This window comes from Benincasa hispida, chromosome 5 (genome assembly GCF_009727055.1).
Source record: "Benincasa hispida cultivar B227 chromosome 5, ASM972705v1, whole genome shotgun sequence".
Taxonomy (NCBI): domain Eukaryota; kingdom Viridiplantae; phylum Streptophyta; class Magnoliopsida; order Cucurbitales; family Cucurbitaceae; genus Benincasa; species Benincasa hispida.
In genome coordinates, this window is record NC_052353.1 from 3,557,222 (window position 1) to 3,578,699 (window position 21,478).

Here is a 21,478-nt window from a genome sequence, read left to right on the forward strand (position 1 = left end):
TTAAAATTAAAGAAAAAAACCAATAGAAAATAAATTTAAACCAACAATACAACATGAAATTCAAACTCTGATACCACTTGTTAGCATAAATCATTCATGTCAAATTGTTAAGAATATATACATACCGGATTCCATTGAAAGATTTATGATGACTCTAAAGTGGCGGCTATTATCTTCCTCAACCAAAGCTCCAAATGCCCTATTTGGGATCTCTCTCTAGATGGGATTCAAGAAAGACTGCTTATTGCTTTGACCATAGCCTAAGGTCTCTTTATACACTAGTTGTTCCCATTAAACCCTAATTAACTAGGAATGGGCTTCTATCCATTAAGTCCATATTCAATTAGGAATCTAGGGCCTTAATTAATTAGATCACATAATAGACCCAATCTAATAAAATAACCTAAATTATTAATCCACATACATAGCCCATACTTTAATTAAATATATTATTATTTAAATATGTCTAACACTATATTGCTAGTTTCTAAATCAATAATTATATTTTTTAAACTAACAATTTGATAGATCCAAAGAGGAAGATTCAAATTTCTCATTTTTATTTCTCAAGTCATTCAAATCAATTTTCGTTTCACATGATGAAGATTTGAGCTCATCATTTTTAACTTCAAGAGATTTAATTGTGTCAATCAAAACAATTTTCTCATAGTAAAGAGAATCATGCACCAACACATCATTAGCTCCATTTTTCAAATGTGCATTTTCACCTATCAAAATTTTATCCTAAAAAATCTAGATCTTATACTTATTTTATAATATCACATTACATGCTTTCAAATGCATCATATAATTCAACATAAGTTAGGGATTTTTGAATTACCTCATTTTCATCACTCTCATCATCGAAAATTTTCTTAATGAGACATTAAACACAAAGAGGATCCATCAAATTTTTATTTCTCTACTTTATGGATTTTTCCTTGATTTTGAGAATTATAATTCTCCTTCACATCAAATAAATATTTAGTACTACAAAGAGAATTTTCTAAGCTATACATATTATCAAGAAAATTTCAAATATCATATGCATAATCAAAATGTAAAAGTGTATCATATATTTTTTTATCCAATGCACGATATATGATATTTATAGCTTTAGCATTAAAAGTGAGCAACTCATTATTCAATTTCAAATTCGAAAAATCATACTCACAAACATATCAAATATTAAAATCTATAGCAAACATAAATGTTTTCATTTTCTTTTCTAAACATCAAAATTTTTACTATTAAAAAAATGAGGTGTATCAACACATTAACTTTCTAAAGTTGCCATAGCTATAGCAATTAAGCTTTTAAAATATATATTTTTTTAATATTAATAAGATACTTAAATATCAAAATAATATTTTAACGATGATTTATATAGAAGAGCTCATCGCTCTATACAAATTGTAAGATCGGTATGACAAACTTAGAGGGGGTGAATATGATTTATTTAAACTGATGAAACTTTTTCTCTAATGCCCAATTAAATAAATCAATAAACTTTTTACTAGCAATTAATTTAAACAAGAATTTGAAGCATATAATATCAACAAAAAATAATCAAGAGATTGACATAGACAAATTCAAGAACAAATTGTAGCAATTGATTTTATGAAATAAAATATATTAACAAATTAATTGCAAAATTAAATAGGAGAGGGATAGAGAAATTGACACCGATAATTGTATAGTTGTTCGGCACAAGTGACCTCCATCAACTTCCCAAACAACTATTGGGTATGTCACTACGAACTTAACTCTTTCAACGGTTTAGAGTCGAACCGCTACAACGTTTCTTTTTCGGGTGCAAGAACACACACAATTCTTACAATAGTTGAGGATCAAACCGTGACAACACTTTTGTTATGGTTTGAGAGTAACCCTTTACCATAGATTTAGAAATGAACAAGAAGATGAGAAAAACTCGATTAAAGAGTAAATTTACAAATTTAAGTACTCGACAAATAAAACCCTCACAATACATAAATATATTAGGAATAAGATGAAAAGAAAAAATTAAAAGCTTGGAGAGAATACAATTATGGCTTTGAGAATTGTAAAATATGTAATTGTTGTTAAAAATTTGGAGAAGATAGAGTATTTAAAAAGAGAAAAAAATTGATGAAAATCACATTCAATTTGGACCATCGGATATTGGTAAAAGAAAATTAAATGGTGGAGATTCAAACTCAACTAGCCGTTAGACACTATAGTATTATATATATATTAATATATATATATTATATTATATATATCTTTTTAAATAATTTCTTTTAAAACCTAACAAACAAAAAAAACAAATGTTCACCGTGTGTCCAAAATTAACTATTAGACACAAACATAAAATAATATGGAATTCATTTTCCTTTTAAATTTATCTCATTTTTTAAATCAATCAAAAAACCAAAAACTCATCACGTGTCACTCCTCTATTATTCCAAGTAGCAATTTTCAATTATCTACTTTCATGAGAAAAATTCTACCACGTCATTAGTTCACATTTTTTTTAATAAGTTTGTTTCGGCCGCATATTATTCGTTTGAACTTCGATTTGAGTGATTCAAATTACAATGGAATCGTTATTTCGAACTCTAAGCAATAGGCACTTCAAAACACTCAAATTATTAATAAATTAATTCATATTTGTTATTATCAAAATATTAATTAATTAATTAATCAAAATTATTTAATTTGAGTTAAAGGCCGAAAAAGCCAACACGATTTAATTTACATAATTAATTATTTCTTTTTCTGTTTGTGTGTGTGTATTTCAGTATTCAAATGTTCACTATAAATATGCAACATGTTTGATCCAGCCAACTTAGCTTAGTCTCATTGAATTGGATATGAATCACTCTTTTGAAAATCGAGTTAGCTCAATGGAAGATCTCGATTGGGCCATATTTTGACTATTCCATTGAGCCAACCCAATAAACTAATTATTGAACCAACACAATATATATATGTGTGTGTGTATTCCAAGATAGATGCAATTTTTGTATCGTATTTTTTTGGCAATTTACTAGGGAGGACACGAATGACATGGAACACTAAGGTTGGGCTTCTATTTTCAAATTTTATTTTATTTGTTTTTTTTAAAAAACTGTGCCAAATGAGCTTGATGTTAGGTCATAGTTTAATAAATGTCAAATATAAATTTATTTGTTAGTTGTTGTTATGTCGTTCGAACATCTCGTGTCTTAGTTTCACGTCACTAGCAATATCCTACCAATAAGGTGTTCACCTTTCAATTTTTATAATCAGCAATTACATCAATTTTTACCTGTGTAAAAAAATAAAAAAATAAAAAAATAAAAAAAATAAAGCATCAATTTATATGGGTTAATTGTTTTAAATAGTAAAATTAAAAATCTTTTCAAGCAAAATGTCATTTTCTACGCGATAGGCTTCTATCATTGATATGTAAATGAATTGGCTCATTTTTATTTATTTGAAAACAACCAATTTTTATATTCATTTTAACAAAAAAAATCTCTGATAAATATTTTTGAATAATTTCAAGACCTCAAATGTTTAAATTAAAATTCTCAAATCAATGTGCATAATTGAAATTTACAACCTAATTTTTCTATGTAGTAGTGCACAAACATACTTTTTTTTTAGTCAAAAGTAGGGAGAGTTAGATTTTTTTTGCTACTAAAACACACTCTATACCAATTGAGTTATGTCTAATCAAGGTTGTTCACTCTTTGGTTGGTTTACTTTAAGTGTAAAAACATGTTGAAAAAACATCAATTTGCACCACTAAATCTTACAAGTTATGTCAAGTAAATCTTCAAAGTAAACCGCTTTTATAAGTAAATCAATTTAGACTATTTATTTGTAATTTATGGCGAAATTAACAAACCAATAATTTTGGATAAATAAGTTTACATATAAAATTTACCGACTTCTCAATTTGGATTTACTTTTTGAGTTTTTTAAACACTTGAAAAGTCAATCCAATAACCTTTCTTCTAGTACTTGAGAATTTATCAAAGGCGGCTGCCCTGCCGCTGGACCAGTCTCTTCTTGGACAGGCGTTTTCGTGTTCTCACATACATTTTCCAAACGCAACTTGATCTTGGCCTTTTTATCAGAAATCACACAATCATATAGCATTACTATATCAAATGGGTAATCTTCTTCATCTTCTTCAACCTTCAGCCTTTGCAGATTTTCATCCTCTGATTTGATGGTTTCCAAAGCTTCAGCTACCTTGTTTTCATAAATGAGAGTATCCAAAGCGTTTGAGACCTCATAAATGTGAGCCTCCAATTCAATCAAGGAAGATATTCTATTGCATTCGGACGCTTGAAGAGTTGAATCCACTGTCTCGTCTGACTCAATGTCAAGATCCATGCTATCCATTAGGTCCTTGACAAGGGCCGTATGAGTAGAGATGGTGCCTTTTAAATGCATCAAATCCTGTTCCATTACCTTTACCTTCTCGAATGCTCTGCAAAATTTAGTCCAACGAGAAATTTTGACCAACCACAAATTTATCAGATCATTTACAAAAATTAACATATGGTACAAACTAAACTCAAATTCAAATAATATCAAGGGTTTGTTATTGAGCAAGCCATCAAATTGGATTACATGAGCAACATTTGGGTGCAATCCAAGCTACACCAATTTCCATGCATCCCCTTCAATCACAATTGAGACAGAACACGAAAAAAAATATTCTTTTTTATAAAAAGAATAGTTTGTCATATGACGACTTGTGATTGAGCACTTGGATGCACAAAGATGAGTGCAGCACAAGATGCATCCAAGTATTTTTCTTATACGATAGAAAAATATTTAAGTGTATCATAGGCTACACCCATCTTTATGCACCTCATCCAATTGTCAAATCATAGTATGTCATGTGACAATCTCTTTTTGATTCTAACTAAATATAACTTTTTTTGTGTGTATGATTAGAATGACACACCAAAATATTGCTCCACACAATATTTAGGCATAAGTTCAAATGAGTCCAAAAAAGGGCTCATTAATAATTTGGTATAAAGCCTAAGAGATTGAGTCCAAAACAATGATTGAAGACGAGATTTGCGAAACTTAGGTCATCGCTCCTTTGAGAAACTGAAATATGATAGAAGCTAGAGAATCCTTAAACAAACAATTAAAGTTCTTGAAGCTTGAAGACTGAACACTCGAAGTTCAGAAGACTTCTCAAAATCAGAGAATAGTAGTAAATTAACCTTGCCCATTTTATTAATGAAGTGAACAAGGAATATATATACTCAGAGAAAATACAGCGAAATAAAAAAAATTAATTACACAGGTGTAAAAGTAAAATACATTCTACTAAATAGCTGCTAGAGATTGTACCACTCCATATAGATCAATTAATTCAACTCTACAAACTAAGCCCGGCAACCATTTCGTCTTTTGTTTTTAATTTTTGAAAATTAAGCCTATTTTCTCTTAATTTCTTACCATAATTTGCATCTTTCTTAAATACAAGAATGGAATTCTTAGCCAAATTTCAAAAACAAAAACAAGTTTTTAAAAGCTACTTTTTTAGTTTTCAAAATTTGACTTAATTTTTTAAACTATTAATAAAAAGTAGATGACAAATGAATAGATAGGCTTAATCTTTTTAAAAAAAAAAAAATCAAATGATCGTCAAATGAAGCCTAAATTTGTCCCAAAGTTTCAAACATTGTCACTCACCTTTTCAAGAACACATGTAGAATTTCAATGTTGTCAATTACTGAACAACCCCGGGATTGATCATAGTTCATAATAGGGTTCTTTTTTAGAATCATAGTTACTGAACAACCAATAAAAGAGATATCTCTTTAGTTTTCAGAGTTCATAAATTAAAATTTCAAGAGACGACTCAAAGAGAATTCAGATACAAACAATCAGAATGAACACTCTTTACTCTTTGAAGATTGAACCAAAATTCTTCACTTCACCACGCCTTAAAACTAAAGTGCTTCAAGAAGATCTGAAGACTGTTTCTAAACTTCACTCCTCTTAGACTGAATCAGATAATCAATTATTACTACCACACCACCAAGTGTAACTCCAGGAACTAAATACATGAATCAACACAAAATCAAGTTCAATACTACAAACTAAATTACTCAAATCTCGTGTCAATCTGGTCATTTTTTCAAACAAAAGCATGTTGATGGAAGCAAAGAAAGCATGTTGAACTGAATTGAATCATACCTGGAGAATGAAAGACAACTGGAAATAATAATTCTGTGAAAATCTCCATTCGATTCAGCCTTCAACTCCAAGAGTTCCGAACACAAATGATTAATTCCCTGTTAATTCAACAGCACGAGATATCCAACTCATTTGCTGCTTCCAATTTATCGCACAAACAAGCAGCATTTCTATAGAAATCGAAAGATATAAATAACATCTTAACTAACCAGGCAGGCAAAATAGGGGGGGAAAAGAGCAAGAAAACGAAGAAAGCGACCTGTATTTACCTTGGCAGTCATGGATCGAACTTCGGATTCATCGTCTGAGTCGCCGGAGGCATGATCGGTCCGCCTGAAGTCCTCGACATCTCCGTTTTCGTGGAAGCGAGCCGAAAAAGACGAGGACGCTGATTGCATTGGAATCGATTTCCCTACAGGAATGAACTGAGGCAATCCAAGCGTTTAAACACATTTTGAATACACTATCGTCGGCTACCGCCTCCATTTGCAGAGCTTCGATTTCTTCAATTATCTGGCGGCTGGTTTCGCTAATTCTTGTTTCGTGGCGTCGAAGTTTTCGCCGGTTTTGCGTTGTCGTTTCTGAACGAAGGCGGAGAAATCAGAAATCCAAGAACCGCTAATCAAAGAATTTGAATATGCAGGTATTTTCTCGATCGATTTTCGGAAGAACCCTGAGAGTTTGGAAGGATCATTTGAAAGGTAATTGCAATGGGTGGAAATTTAAGAACAGAAAATGAGAGGCGCGCCATACACATTTCCCATTTTGCAAAGGGAGATTTTCAAATATAGAATAAGAAATGAGATTAATTTACATAACATATCAAAATGTTAAAAGAGATCCACTGAATTCTGTCGGTATCCGTCGGATAGAAAATGATAAAAATCTGTCTATCACTAATAGACGAGGATATAAGTTTTTTTTCTTTTTTCTTTTTGCTACTTCTATAAATAAATTTATGTGTATCGTAATAAAGTATATCAACAATATATCAATCAAGTATATAAGTAGTATGAACACATGTATTATTATAAAGCATATCAACAGTATGCTAGTCGAGCGTATCGATAATATAAACGAGTGTATAATTATAAAATATATCGACAATATATTAATCAAGTACTACATCAACAACATAAACATATGTATCATTATTAACTTCATCAACAATATATTAATCAAGTGTATCACTATTACCTTTCAAAAAAAAAAAAATCAAGTGTATCATTAGCATAAAACACGTGTGTCATTATAAAGTATATCAACAATATGTCAAAGTACATTAACAATATAAACAAGCACATCATCATAGAGCATATCAACAATATATTTATCAACAATATCATTATAAAGTATATAAACAAAAATATCAGTAAAATTTATTAGTAATATAAATGTGTATCATTTATATTAAGAATATATCAATATTATAATTCAACATTAGTATATCAAATTATCAACACATCTTCTTCAAATTAATTGGTTGGAAAATATTGAACGAACTTTGAATAAATTGGTTGCAAAACATTGTTTTCAAACTAATTGTGAAGCGGAAAAGTAGAAGACGGAACGGGGATTAAAGTTTATGAAATTGAGTTGTGAAAAGTGATATGGCAAAGTGGAGGGCATCAAAATTTGTCATTTTTGCAAATATAAAGCCAAAAGGTATGAGTTATGGGCTTAATTATCCCAACACTTTTTAACATTTGTGCAAGTATCCCTTATTTTTAATTAATATTTTGTTGGAAAAATTTCGCCCTGACGTTCAATCTCAAGAGACAAACTTAGGATAGATGTACAAATATTGATTCTAAACTTTTGTTTAAATATTTTTGTTTTGAACTTTCAAATAATAATTTAGTTTGAAAATTGACATATTGATTTAGTCCATGTAATTTATAATTTATAATGATTTAGTTTTTACTAGGAAACTATTATTATGATTTAATGAAATTTTGACATGTGTACATCGATGAATTGATTGAGAATCAATCTTATTTATCAACTATAATGACTAACGGTATGTTCGGGAGTGATTTTGAGATGGTAAGAGATTACTTTTTCTCTTGCCAAAATAACTTTTCCTCAAAATGGTGATGTTTGACATTAGCTAAGATTGATCTTAGAAAAATCTAAAATCATTTCAAATTGATTTTAGAGGAATTAGTTAATAGATGGTTTTTGTTAAGTGATTGACCGTGAAGCAGTCACAAAATGGCCATCTAATTCGTTCTTTTTTTTTTTTTTTTTTGTTAAAATATCGTTGGTTAGCTTTTTGTGAAATCATTTTTAAAATTTTAAATACCAGAACAAAAGATGACAAAAATTGTCTATCATTAAACGGTCAATAAAACAAAAAATTATATATTTATTTGTTTTTTTTTTCAATATCTGCTGGAGACATTCACCTTACTCAATGTAGCAATGATGCATATAAGAATTTAAAAATGAAATAAATATTTACCATGATTATTTAGTTAAATAATAATTTCTCAAATAAAAAATACAATGTAGAGTAATTGAGTAACTATAAATCCACTTTTAGCACCAAACATAATAATTCAAGATTACTTTTTAATATTTGAAAATCACTTTAAAAAATTTGGAACAAAACATAAATTCAATTGTTTAAAAATCAAATTTACAAAATTAATTGTACCTAAATATCATTTTTCCAAAATCACTACTCTAACCATCACTCTCAAACACACCCTAAGTCATTACGTAATCAAAATTGTCACTTTACAAAGATTAAAACGTTATTTGTTAAAAATTGATGTTAAATTATTACAAATTTAAAAATATATGACTAAAACATTATCAACTAAAGTGCATGAATTAAATTACTATTTTGTGAAAGGTTTGGTGAGATGAGACCAAAAGTTTGTTTGTTTTTTTGTTTTTTTTTTTAATGCACTTTTTTGTATTATAAACAACAAATTATATGCATACATACACACACATATATATAATGAATAACAAAAAAATATTCTTTAGATGGGTATCTTTGTTTTGACGAATATTTTACAAAATAGTTGTGTTGAGTAGCATGATGCTAACTCGAATAATGTCTTGTATTTATGTATTTATGTAAGAACGTCGTTATGACTATTCCGGTAATTCGTGCATTAATTTAACATAGTTTGATTTTTTTTTTATAAAGATATTATTCTAATTCATATACATTATTTGTTTTTATTAATTCAAGTGTCATTTTTTTAAATAAATTTTTAGTGTATCTAGTTTAATTTTAAAATGTTTAATTTAGAAAATAAGTCATTTAAAAAAAATCAAATATTTAACAACCAAATGGTGGTGTTTTGAAACATTTTCGTTAAATTAACATTTTTTTAATCAAGAGAGTTTAAATAAAAATAATTTCTTTTTTGAAAAAATGTTGTTTTTTTGTGGACAATCCAAACCTGCCTTAATTTATAAAATTGAGTAATTGATATTTTTAATGATTAATCTGTTCTTCTGTCTTGTTTTTTTGTTTTTTGTTTGATTTTTTAAAATTCAGGATTAGAGGTGTGTTTTGAATACATTTTCAATCCATCGATCTAAAAATTTATGTCATTATGAAATAAACTAAGTGTTTGATAGTTACTTAAAATTAATTTTGGAAAAATTAGTTTGTAATATAAACATTTGAAACCAACTTTTTTTAAAATGAATTTTTAGTGTTTAATGGTTAATCTCTCTTTAGTTTGTATGAAAAAACTCTAGCCACCACTTCAACTACCATGGACCAACACCATTTCCGACGATCGCCCAATGGCCAACGTCCGACCACCATCTCCGGCGATTGTTATCAGGTAACTTCCAGCCATCATCTCTGACAACCATTGCTGGCAAACTCCAATGACTGCCACGACAAGTTCCTTTATGATAAATTGACATTAATAAAAATCCTTTTAATAGATAACAAAAACAAACAAACTTGTATATAAAAACACTTTTGAGAGTGAGTTGCCCGACATAAGTGTGCTTTTATTTTAATGAGTTTTTATCACAATTGTTTAAATGAAGATTTCTTTAAACCATTCCAAACAGACCATCATTTTGGTCCCTTGACTTTTAAACTTCTTCCATCTTTATCATTGTACTTTCAAAATATTAAGTATGATCATTGAAATTTTAATTTGGTTATATCGTGGTCTATAAATTTTTAAAATATATACTCAAATCTCAAACTAAAAAAAGGTTGGTGTTTACCTTTATTTCATTTTTCATGAATTAATAACATGGTTCTCAATGCAAATAGCCCAACTCAACCCACATATTTATTGTACTATTGACTTCAAAGTTAGATGTTTGATTCTCCCACTTCCATATTGTAAAAAAAAAACAATAATCTAAAGACAATAGTGACGTGTTAATACGAGTATGATTTCAAGTCGTACAAGTACAAATTAGAGACAAGTATTTGAATATTTTACATTAGTTTAAATACTATATTGGTTTATATATTTTCAATTTCAGTTAATCTTGATCCATGTACTTTTAAAATTAAAACGTTTATTCTCTACTTTTTTAAACCTTATTTTAGTACTTATAATTTCATCTTTGGTTGATTTTGGCATATGTACCTTTGAGATATCTATTTTAGTCCACATATATTTTTCTTCTTTTTAATTATCATTATTTATTCATTTCTCATCTCATATGGTTTTGGTCTACGTGCTTTAAGAATGGGTAAAAACAAAAAACCACTTTGGAAAATATGAAAGTCGAAACTTCATGACAAATGTATTTATAAAGTACAAAACCAAAATGACCAAAACTAAAAATATGAAAATTGAAGTAGTATGAATGAATATATCAAAGACCATTTAAATAAATATTTTGAAATTTTAGGAGGCGTTTGGGACATTAGTTGATTATTATAATCAATAATTATTATAATTAGTAAATTATAATGGTTAGTGTTCGAAATGCAAACTATTTTAATCTGGATAATAATAGTCTGTATTTGGAGTGTAAACTATTTTAGTTACGTATGAAATAGTAAACACTCCTTAGCTAATAAGAAAATAGATGATGGGTGAAACATAGTATATATATTGGGTTTTGAAATAATATTTACTATACTTAATTATAGGTCATAAATAATTGTATAGACCACTATTATATTTGTTGTCCTAAATATTGAGTGAGCTATAATAATCCACTCCACCAACTTCTAGTTGGTGTCGACCCCTTAAGGATTAAAACAAAACAACCTTAAAAGTTGAAAAACTAAAATTAACAACATGAAAGTAATCAAAGTGGACCATATAAAAAATTTAGTCCCTCTTTGAAAATGATTTAATTTTCTCATTTTTGAAATTTATACTTGTTTCATCACAGTTTATCTTGTTTTTGGTTTGACCAAAAAACCTTTTTGTTTTTAGTTTTTGAAAATTATGTTCATTCATTCTAAATCTTCAATTATAGTATTTATATTACTAGTCAAATTTTAGAAACAAAACAAAACTTATATGTATGTATGCATCATTTTTGTTAGTTTATACTTTTTTTAGTATAGATGAGAGTAGTGTGATTCAAACTACAAACGTTGTGGTTTTCAGTACACTTGAATAACAATTGAACTATCTCAGTTTGACTTTTATTAATCTATACTTGATTTAAGCATAACTTTAAAACCAAAATAATTATCAAATTAAGTTTAAAAATTTATTAAACAAAGACTAAAATAAGTTTTAATAAGTGATATTGATATGTGATCCGTTTATTTTTCAAAGTATTTTTTTGTATGATAAAAATGAAATTTGAACCCAATATTTTCATCATGGCATCATCAATCGTTTCTCAATTCTATTTGAAGTGAAGTGACGTGACGCAGTCGAAACGGCTGACAGGAAATTTGGATTTGATACTGAAGAGTCAGGGTCAGAGTCGATCATGGTGTCAAAATTGATCTTAGCTCCGTCGTCTATTTGATGAAGAAGATGAATGAAATGCTTGGAGGAGCTTCTCGCGCACTGCTGATCCTTCTTCTTCTCCTCTTCCAAGGTTTGGGCGGAGACGGGAGTGATTTCGTCGCAGATGACGGAGATTTTGGCGGAGACTACTCTAAACTCTCCGGTATCATAATCCCTGGCTTCGCTTCCACACAGCTCCGAGCTTGGTCCATTCTGGATTGTCCGTACTCGCCTCTCGATTTCAATCCCCTCGACCTCGTCTGGCTCGACACTACTAAAGTATCTCCGTCGCTCTATCTTTCTATCTTCTTCTGTCGTTGGCATGTAGAATGAAAACGAAGTTAATGTTAGCCCATGCTTGGAAATGTTGAGTTTCAGTTTGTGCGATAGTTAAATTACTTGCCTGTTTCATTGCAACTGTCGTCTTGTATTAACTAGTGGATAAACAATCTCCATATTAATGCTGCAGCTCTTCTTTTACTGTTGCTTTCTTGATATTGTAGTTGTGGTGATTCTGGATTCAATGGGTTCAAATGAGCAAGACATTGTTAATTATTGGGATTGTAATGGAATTTATGCCTTGCCCCTTCATTTTTCTGGGTATTAATGAATAACTCAGTTTCACTGGATTCAAACGTATTCTTGGGTTTCAACTTTGAATAGGAGACTGAGTACGAGAACTTAGATATTTGTTGGATATTTCACATAACGGCAATGCTTGCTGTAGTTAAGTTGAATTTAATTTAGTTGAATCAAGTAGAAGAAGATATTTTTTGGACCATTCATTGATTTGTGCGTGTCATCCTTGCGAATGGTTCCAATTTTATTGGATGTTCCCGAAGGGACAAGTAGAAGAAGATTTGAAACCTGTACTCAAAAATGCACCGTTAAGATCTGTTAATGTTCTAAATTCAAGTGATTTTTCTCTGTCGTTTGTTTCTGTCATATGGTTAAAAGTATATTCGATCACGAGTTGCACTGCTTAATGTTTGAATGTTCATTTGTCTTGCAGCTTCTTTCTGCAGTCAATTGCTGGCTCAAGTGTATTTTGCTAGATCCGTACAATCAAACTGATCACCCTGAGTGCAAGTCACGGCCTGATAGTGGTCTTTCAGCTATCACTGAACTCGATCCTGGATATATAACGGGTAGTTGAAGAAATAGTGTAGTAGGGTTTCTTTGGACTAGTCATAGAATGAACGTGGTCACTTGTTCTTGAAAAGAAAAAATAGTTTCGTTTCGTGGTAGAATGCATCATGTACTGTACTTCCATCCATTGACAAGCTCATATATAATGTACTAATTTATCAACTGTAGGTCCTCTTTCTTCAGTGTGGAAAGAATGGATAAAATGGTGTATTGAATTTGGTATTGAAGCTAACGCAATTATTGCTGTTCCCTATGATTGGAGATTGTCACCAACAATGCTTGAGGAGCGGGACCTTTATTTCCACAAGCTCAAGTATGTATATGCATCTATCATACTTTTACATGCTATTATTATCACCAACCAGAGCCGCCTCTCCATATGTTGCATTTTTACTTTCATGTCACCTTCTGATCAACCTTTCCTTAATGTTTGAAGAATTCAATCATTGCTGGTTTAGATTATTTAAAGATCTTTTAAGAATACTGTAGATAATATTTTGAACGTTACAGTGAAGCAGAGTTGAGATATATGTAACGACATAAAAGGATTTGACCCCAGATACCAAGTGCAAAGAGATCTAAAATCTCAAGTTGAATTTGAAGACTCAATGACTAGTCGTATTTATTTATTTTTTTTTTGGAAAAATTTATAATTGTTTCAAGCCTTTGAAGTTAATTGGTTGCAGCTTGGAGATGCTTAATGTTTCTGAATATTATTCTTCTCTTTCCAGATTGACATTTGAGACAGCCTTAAAACTTCGTGGAGGCCCCTCAATAGTGTTTGCTCATTCATTGGGTAATAACGTCTTTCGCTACTTTTTGGAATGGTTGAAGCTGGAAATTGCTCCAAAACACTATTTCCAGTGGCTGGATCAACATATTCACGCCTACTTCGCTGTTGGTACGACTTATTTCATTAAAGAATTAATACCTCAAGTTATTTTCTTCAATTTCATGCATACTATTTACTTGCCCCAAATTTGTTCTCTATCTATTTTTATTGAAAACAGGAGCTCCTCTTCTTGGTGCACCTGACACGATAAAAGCAACTCTTTCTGGTTCAACATTTGGTCTCCCTATCTCCGAGGTTACTTTTCGGTTATCAATTCATGGCAACCTTTATTTAACTCTCTCCATACTGCATGGTGGTTCCTCTGCTGTCATGCAGCTTGACAGACACGTAGTAGATTTTTTTATCCTTCAAACAATTATTTTATGGCTAAATCCCAAAAGTACCCCTATTCTTTTAAAAGTTACAATATTAACCTTGATCTTTCATAAACATTTCTAAATCACCATTGGAGGAGAAATTCGTTAGAATATTGGACGGAAATTGTGATTCCAAATGATGTAGCGATTATCCATAATGGGAATTGGGACCCCAACATTGACCTTACAGGGTCATTAAGTCGACTACTAATTACACCTCAAAAGAAATGTCTGCACTTACTTATGCTTGGAACAAGTCACTTCTCTACGTTCTTAGTTTAACCTAATACCAGTTTTAATTTGGTGAGGTATCAGGGGACAGCAAGGGTGATGTGCAATTCATTTGGCTCTTCATTGTGGATGATGCCATTTTCCAAGTATTGTAGGGGAGATGATGTATATTGGAAGCATTTCTCCAAGGGGAATGGGGGAGTTCATCACTCCTATCGCTGTAGTGAGCAGGAACCTCAGTCAAACTACTCAGGGTGGCCAACATATATAGCCAATATAGAAGTTCCATTAGTCCATGGTAAGATTTGTGATTGGTTTTACTCTCACGAGAGACCGCATAATGCTATTATAATATCATTGCTGATTTTCTCCATGTGTGTTAAATTACCTGGAGACTCAGCTGGATATGGTGCGTACCCATCACTTTCAGAAGTTACACATGAAAACTTAACGAGCATGGAGTGTGGACTTCCTACTCAGCTGTCTTTCTCTGCCCGTGAAACATCTGATGGAACTTTTTTCAAAGCAATCGAGGATTATGATCCAGATGGCAAGAGACTTTCATATCAGCTGCAAAGGTGGACATGTTTTAGCCATTCTAATAAAACGCATTTTGCTGATCTATAGAGGTTCTTATCTTTAATGAAACAGACCTTTTAATAAATGTTCCTAGGGGTAACTATAGCAGATATTAGTGGACTTCCTATTTCAAGATATTTCTTGAATCTGGGAAGCTTTCATTTTCCCTTTTTAATATTTTGTTACCGATGTTCTTATTTGGTTTTTCTTGCTTTGCGTTTTTATATTTGTACAGAGATATCCTATTTTGTGTTACTTTCATTGTATTTTGAGCATTGTAGTCTCTTTTCATTCTCTTGATGAAATGTTTTGTATCCTTTTCTACAAAAAAAGGAAGTCTAGCTTGTTTCACAAATGGACATTATATTTTTATTGTAATTAAAGCATGGGGAGAAAAAATGCATAAAGTGAGTGGAGGATCATAGGTATTTGATGAAGTAATAAAAGATAGAGTCGAATGTTATTGTGCGGTCAAAGATTTGGGTAAAGGCAAAGATCATTTTATGATTCAATGCTATAAAGGATTTTTTCTTGGGAAATTCAAATAGACAGAAACAACGAAGTCTTTAATGAAAAGGAACATGAATACGAGAAAGTCTTCTAGTTGGCTAAGATATATTAGTCTTCATGGTGTTACCATTCTAATTATATTCCTTTTGTCATAAATTCAAATTAGAGGCTTTCTGGTGGCTGTAGTTTTTCATCGATTGGATTAGTTTATAGTTCAGTTTGAAATTTAGGGATTTCTAGAGTAATATTATTCAATTGCAACTTCTCATTCCTTTCAACAAAAACTGTATAGGATATATTTTCTCTAATTTTCCAAACCATGATTGCCAGTATCAATCCTAATCCTTGATAATCTAATTCCTCATTCATTTTTTCGTTTGTGTATCTCTCATTTTAAAAATTTTGATAGTGAAAGTTATGCTTCTTATAAAAAAAATCATACACTGTATTATGTTTTCCCGGGAATTTTAGTAGAATAGTAGTATACAAAACCAACCGTGAAATCTAGGTTTTGTTATTGTTGTTGGTAATTTGTTTATACACTATCTATTTACTCATAAGATTGTATGATCTATTAAAATAATTCTACGTTTTGGATGTTTTAGTTTCTTCCCTTTTGTGTTTCGGTACTACAGGCTATATCATAGAGATCCTGTCCTGAATCCACTGACACCTTGGGATAGACCTCCGATAAAGACTGTTTTCTGTATTTATGGAACAGATTTAAAGACAGAGGTATTGTTACACTCTCTGACCGAACACATATTTCCAAAGTCATCTTTATGCCTGAGGCTTTTATTTTTTACAATAATTATATTCAGTTTTTAGTTTTTGCACCTTAATCTTATACATATTATACGATCAATATGGAACATTTCTTTCCCTTCCGCAAATGCTAGCTTTTCTTTAATATTTTTATGGTGGCATCTCTTTTTCTGATACATTCCTAAAATTTATAGTATTCTTACAAAGTTCTTTTCTATTTTTATGGAGTTATAGTATGGAATGCAAGTCATATTAAAGAAATTCCAATTGGATCTGTATACTAATCCTAATCATAAACTTTCATTAAAGTAAACTAGAGCCACGTAATTGAAGTAGGTGAACAACAAACCTCACTAGAGCTTATGTTCCTTTTTGTTGGATTCACATCTCTGAGCCTGGCAATTCATCTAGTTATCCAATAAACAGGTATTGAGGGCCCACTTCACCCTCCTCTAATCTTGGGGGAGCTTTGTCCATCTTAAGTCCCTACTCTTCCCTATGGCACAATTGGGGCAATTCTTCTAGTTGGATCATTACCTATCCAAGTTGACTGTGATCTAACTTTGATTTTATTGTAGGTTACAAGTTTTTAAGTTAAAATGTTATGGTGAATGATAGTTTTGATATCTTGGCAATGGTAAAACAGGTTGGTTACTATTTTGCACCAAGTGGAAAGCCTTACCCAGATAATTGGATCATTACAGATGTCATTTATGAGATCGAGGGGTCTCTTATTTCGAGGTTAGTAGGCATATTGTATTAGTAATCACGAGAACTGAGGTGCAGGGAATGATCATTTCTTCTTGCTTATTGACAATCTAGGCTGTTTAAGTAATGGCTGCCGAACTCTTTCTCCTTTAAGATCTCAATTTTTGAGATTATTTCGTTCAGTTCTTATTTAAATGAAAAAAACTTCTGTATTAGTTGAAAACAAATAAAGGGTGAGTGGGAATCAACATCTAAAGAACTAGGCAGAATTGCAAACTAGATATCTGACCTGCCAGAACTGAAGAGAATTGCCAACCAAAATGCTTAGCATTCAAAGCACAAAAGGGAATAGCAAATCATCTCAGATTTTAAGCTTTGACATGACGATAAAAGTCCAATCGTGATATATACTCACTTATAGTCTTAAATCACGCCTACTCATCTGTACGCTTCTATCAGACAAAACATGAATTATGTAAAGTCCTCCTTTTGATGGTCCGTTATTACTCCTACTTGGTGCTTCTCTTAATTAATGGTTGCAAACAACAAATGCTTTCATTTTCTTGTGAATACGTATGAGTTTTTAGTCATTTGCTCCCTATTTTGTAAAAGGATTCTATTTTTTCGTCTCTAAAATTATAGTTCTTATAGATCAGGGAATCTGGTAGATGGAGATCCTGGTATTGCCAGTGGGGATGAGACAGTAAGTTGGCGAATAACAAACATTGCTTCTTCAGTAGTGCAGGCTTCCATTTTGGTGGCTGAAATTTCAGAAAGTGGCTCTTCAGCGTTGACGTTGAAAGAATTCTCTGTTCTCAGGTACCATACCATTCTCTCTCTTGGTGCAAAAGCTGGCTCGGACCAAAAGTGAACATAACAAGGGCTCCTCAGGTATTTGTGTTCATTTATTATTTAGCTATCATGCTAATGGGCTTTCAAATTTCCATGAACGAAGGACAATGTGTAAATTGTGCAGGACTTGTACCAAAGGTAATTTGCATTATAAAGGACTTGAAATTATGATAATCCAACTATTTTTCTCCATAAGCAAACCGAATGGAGTAAGATTACGCTATATTTAGAACTCAAGGATACAATAGTATAATCTATAGAACAGATCCAGTTCAATTAAGGTTGGGTAAGACCTAATCTGATCTAGTAGCTTGGCTTGGCTTGGCTTCTTGCCGGCAATGTTTACATGCCAGGAATGAGTTAATAGGACTCTTGTGATTTATTTTTTTGATGTCCAACAAAATTATTGAACGAGGCTATTATCTGGTTTGTGGCTCCTTAATTCCATTATTGATCATCTATAACATGTGGCATGTACGTAAATCAAGACCCTCAGCCAAACTAATTGAACAAATTCCTGGACTCCAACTTGAAGGTATATTCTTCAATTATGAATGTAAAAAATCCCTAAACAATGGTACTTTAATTTCCTATTTTCTTCCTTGTGAATTTAGGCAATAAATACCATGAACTTACATAGGCTGCTCGTGGACTGTGCAAAACCCTTATCACCTTATGCTATTAACTGGCCCTTACCTTTTATGTTTAGCATGAAACTTTACAAGCAAACCAGAATGGTTGCTATTTAATGTTTTGAATGCGTACAGATATTTTGAGTTGACTGATTCTTAATTTTGAAGGGGCTTCTTTTATAGTCAGATCTAATTGGCTTTTTTACACGATGTAGGCAGAACATGATGGGTCAGATGTACAGATTGATATGAATGTAGAGCATAACTATGAAGAAGATATTGTTCCCAACATGACTAGGTCACAGAGGGGCAAGTACATAACTTACTATGAAGACTCAGAAAGTATTCCAGGAAAAAGAACTGCCGTATGGGAGCTTGATAAAGGTATGTGGCATCAACTTTCATGGAATCAAGAATGGTTTCAAGTTTACAGTATTACATTTGACACTTGGATGAAATGCAATTTATGGTTTACAGGCCCAATGTTAAATGGGTTGCTCATTATGGGAAGAAACAACTTGAGATTTTATCCGTTTTAATTTGGGAAAACCTTGGGAATTGACAAGGTTTTTACTTTTGAGGACAGCAAACCAGAAAGAGCGAGAGAGAGAGAGAATTATTTTTCTCATTAAATGAAGACAAGTTATTTTTCTGCTTTTACCAACTTTATACGGATTTGCATTTTGGTTAAGCAATAAGTCTTGAGTTCTAGAATTAACTAGAAAGAGAGAGCGAAAGATGAAGATACGTATTGGGCAGACTGACGTGTACCGTACGAGAAATTCAAGACAATTAATCTTTAGCTCTTTCATTTTGTATTCAAGTCAATTGCGCACAGAATTAGGCTCACGTCATCAAAATGTTTTCTTATTGACACTATCTCCATATAGTTAATCACAGAAACATCGTGAGATCCCCTGTTCTAATGCGAGAATTGTGGCTCCAGATGTTGCATGATATCCATCCCAATGCGAAGTCAAGCTTCGTTACCAAAGGTGAGTCTCATTTACTTTTCATCCTCTCTCTCCCATTCTCGTGGTCTTTGTGAAACTGGCAACAACCTTTCACAGCTAAGCGTGGACCATTGAGGGACGAGGATTGTTACTGGGACTATGGAAAAGCTCGGTGTGCCTGGCCTGAGTACTGTGAATACAGGTAGATCCATTGTTAAATTCAGCTAATCACAAATTGCCACGTCATTAATTTAAATTAATGATCGATAAATTTGAGACCAATTACAAATTTACATTATTCATGTTTGCCACAGCATTTGAAGGCACATGTAAATTTGTAATTGACCTCAAATTTATCAATTATTAATTTAAATTAATGGCGTTGCAATTTGTGATTGGTTAAAATTTCTCAATAAACATCTCTCTTTTGGACAAAATCAATCTTCCATATTTTGTGTCCAGTTCACATTCTTTTACTTCATTTATGGCCAATTTTTTTCTTTTGAAAAAACTCCATCTATGGCCATGCAGATATGTTTTTGGGGACGTTCACCTTGGACAGAGCTGTAGGATAAAGAATAACTCAACGGATGTGCTCTCACATTATTTATAGATTACAAGGTATAAAATTTTTCTGGCGATTCTTTTGGGTGCCGGAAGTGTAAGGTCCGGTCGAGCATATTGGTGTGATGAGAATTGAAAGAAGTGTACATAAGCATTCTCCACTTATGTCATTCGATTAAATAACAACTAATAGGTCTGTCTAAACTTGTCAATTTTAGAAATTAATTAGACAATTAATATTTTAGGCTCATGGTTTCTGGTTTTTATAAATTAAGTCTATAAAACACTCTTTTTGTCTATTATTTCTTTGTTTTATTATGTACAATTTAAGAGTACTCTCAAAGCAGCTTTAGGCTCATGAAAATTATAAAAATCAGTTTTAAAAACTTGTTTAGTTTTAATTTTTTTGAACTTTGGTTTTGGTTAAGATTCAAATGTTTACTTAAGAATGATGAAAACCACAATTAAAAAATTATAAGAAAACAAACCATTTTTAATATTTATCATACAAGTCTTAAAAGATTTATTAGACACTTAGCAGTAAAATACTCTTGAAATTTTTATTGAACACCTATGTTGATTAATTCTTGATCTCACACCTTCCAAATGAACTTTTATGCTTTGTAAGACAAACAATAAAAGATTCATATGATTAGTTGAGAACCATTTACTGGTCAAAGAATAGATTCCCAGTACTTTTACAACCAGATAGAAAGATGGAAACAATCAGCATTACTGGGTTAAAGATAAATCCTTTGTGCTTTTATCTTTTGGGTTCTTGACTTTATGAAAATCTATTTTCTCCAGCTGTTGTCTTCCATCACATGCAGGTATTCCAATAGCAGGTTTCATCCATTACTCAAAATTTCTACTAGCCAGAATGGCAAATTCCAGCTATAATGAGAGGTCTATCATTCTCCCAAGTAGGAGAAACTGGGGCGTAGAATTCTCGAGGATAGCAACCATTTTCTACTGACATTCTTTGTAATAGACAGGTAAAAATTGCGATAGCACATTCCAATTATATGTAATAAACACTCAGTTGCTAGTATGCCTATGAAAATAATGCCCCAGAATTTTGATGAGAAGTTTTGCTCGTAAGATTTGCCAATGTTTTTGTAAGTAAAGATGCTCATATTATAGAAGTTATACATTTCCATCTTCCAAACAATTTTCTACCTTTCAAGATTCAAAATTT

The 21,478-nt window shown here is 31.3% G+C and overlaps 2 protein-coding genes across 10 annotated transcripts; one reads left to right on the top strand and one right to left on the bottom strand.

Annotated features, from left to right (window-relative positions):
• Nucleotides 1-3,867: 3,867 nt before the first annotated feature.
• On the bottom strand, nt 3,868-6,973 carry LOC120078369 (exocyst complex component EXO84C-like). Of its 2 annotated transcripts, none has more exons than XM_039032636.1 (3): nt 6,474-6,973; nt 6,205-6,302; nt 3,868-4,468 (listed from the first exon to the last, which is right to left on the bottom strand). In XM_039032636.1, exons 1-3 carry the CDS (start codon nt 6,600-6,602, stop codon nt 3,967-3,969), a joined length of 729 nt encoding a protein of 242 aa, XP_038888564.1. In that variant the 5' UTR covers nt 6,603-6,973; the 3' UTR covers nt 3,868-3,966. The 2 variants fall into 2 exon arrangements, 1 of the variants encoding a protein (XP_038888564.1); XR_005481996.1 differs by having other exon boundaries at nt 4,209-4,468; nt 6,205-6,374.
• Nucleotides 6,974-11,990: 5,017 nt separating this feature from the next.
• LOC120077677 (phospholipid--sterol O-acyltransferase) lies at nt 11,991-21,448 on the top strand. Of its 8 annotated transcripts, none has more exons than XM_039031632.1 (16): nt 11,991-12,407; nt 13,141-13,276; nt 13,446-13,590; nt 14,009-14,178; nt 14,288-14,364; nt 14,802-15,015; nt 15,112-15,295; nt 16,442-16,541; nt 17,218-17,312; nt 17,931-17,982; nt 18,099-18,170; nt 18,979-19,147; nt 19,654-19,758; nt 19,834-19,918; nt 20,248-20,337; nt 21,088-21,448. In XM_039031632.1, exons 1-15 carry the CDS (start codon nt 12,147-12,149, stop codon nt 20,327-20,329), a joined length of 1,947 nt encoding a protein of 648 aa, XP_038887560.1. In that variant the 5' UTR covers nt 11,991-12,146; the 3' UTR covers nt 20,330-20,337; nt 21,088-21,448. The 8 variants fall into 8 exon arrangements, 5 of the variants coding, with proteins under 5 accessions (XP_038887560.1, XP_038887562.1, XP_038887563.1 ...); XM_039031631.1 differs by having other exon boundaries at nt 11,992-12,407; nt 21,111-21,448; XM_039031633.1 differs by having other exon boundaries at nt 11,993-12,407; nt 15,118-15,295; nt 21,111-21,448.
• Nucleotides 21,449-21,478: the final 30 nt, after the last annotated feature.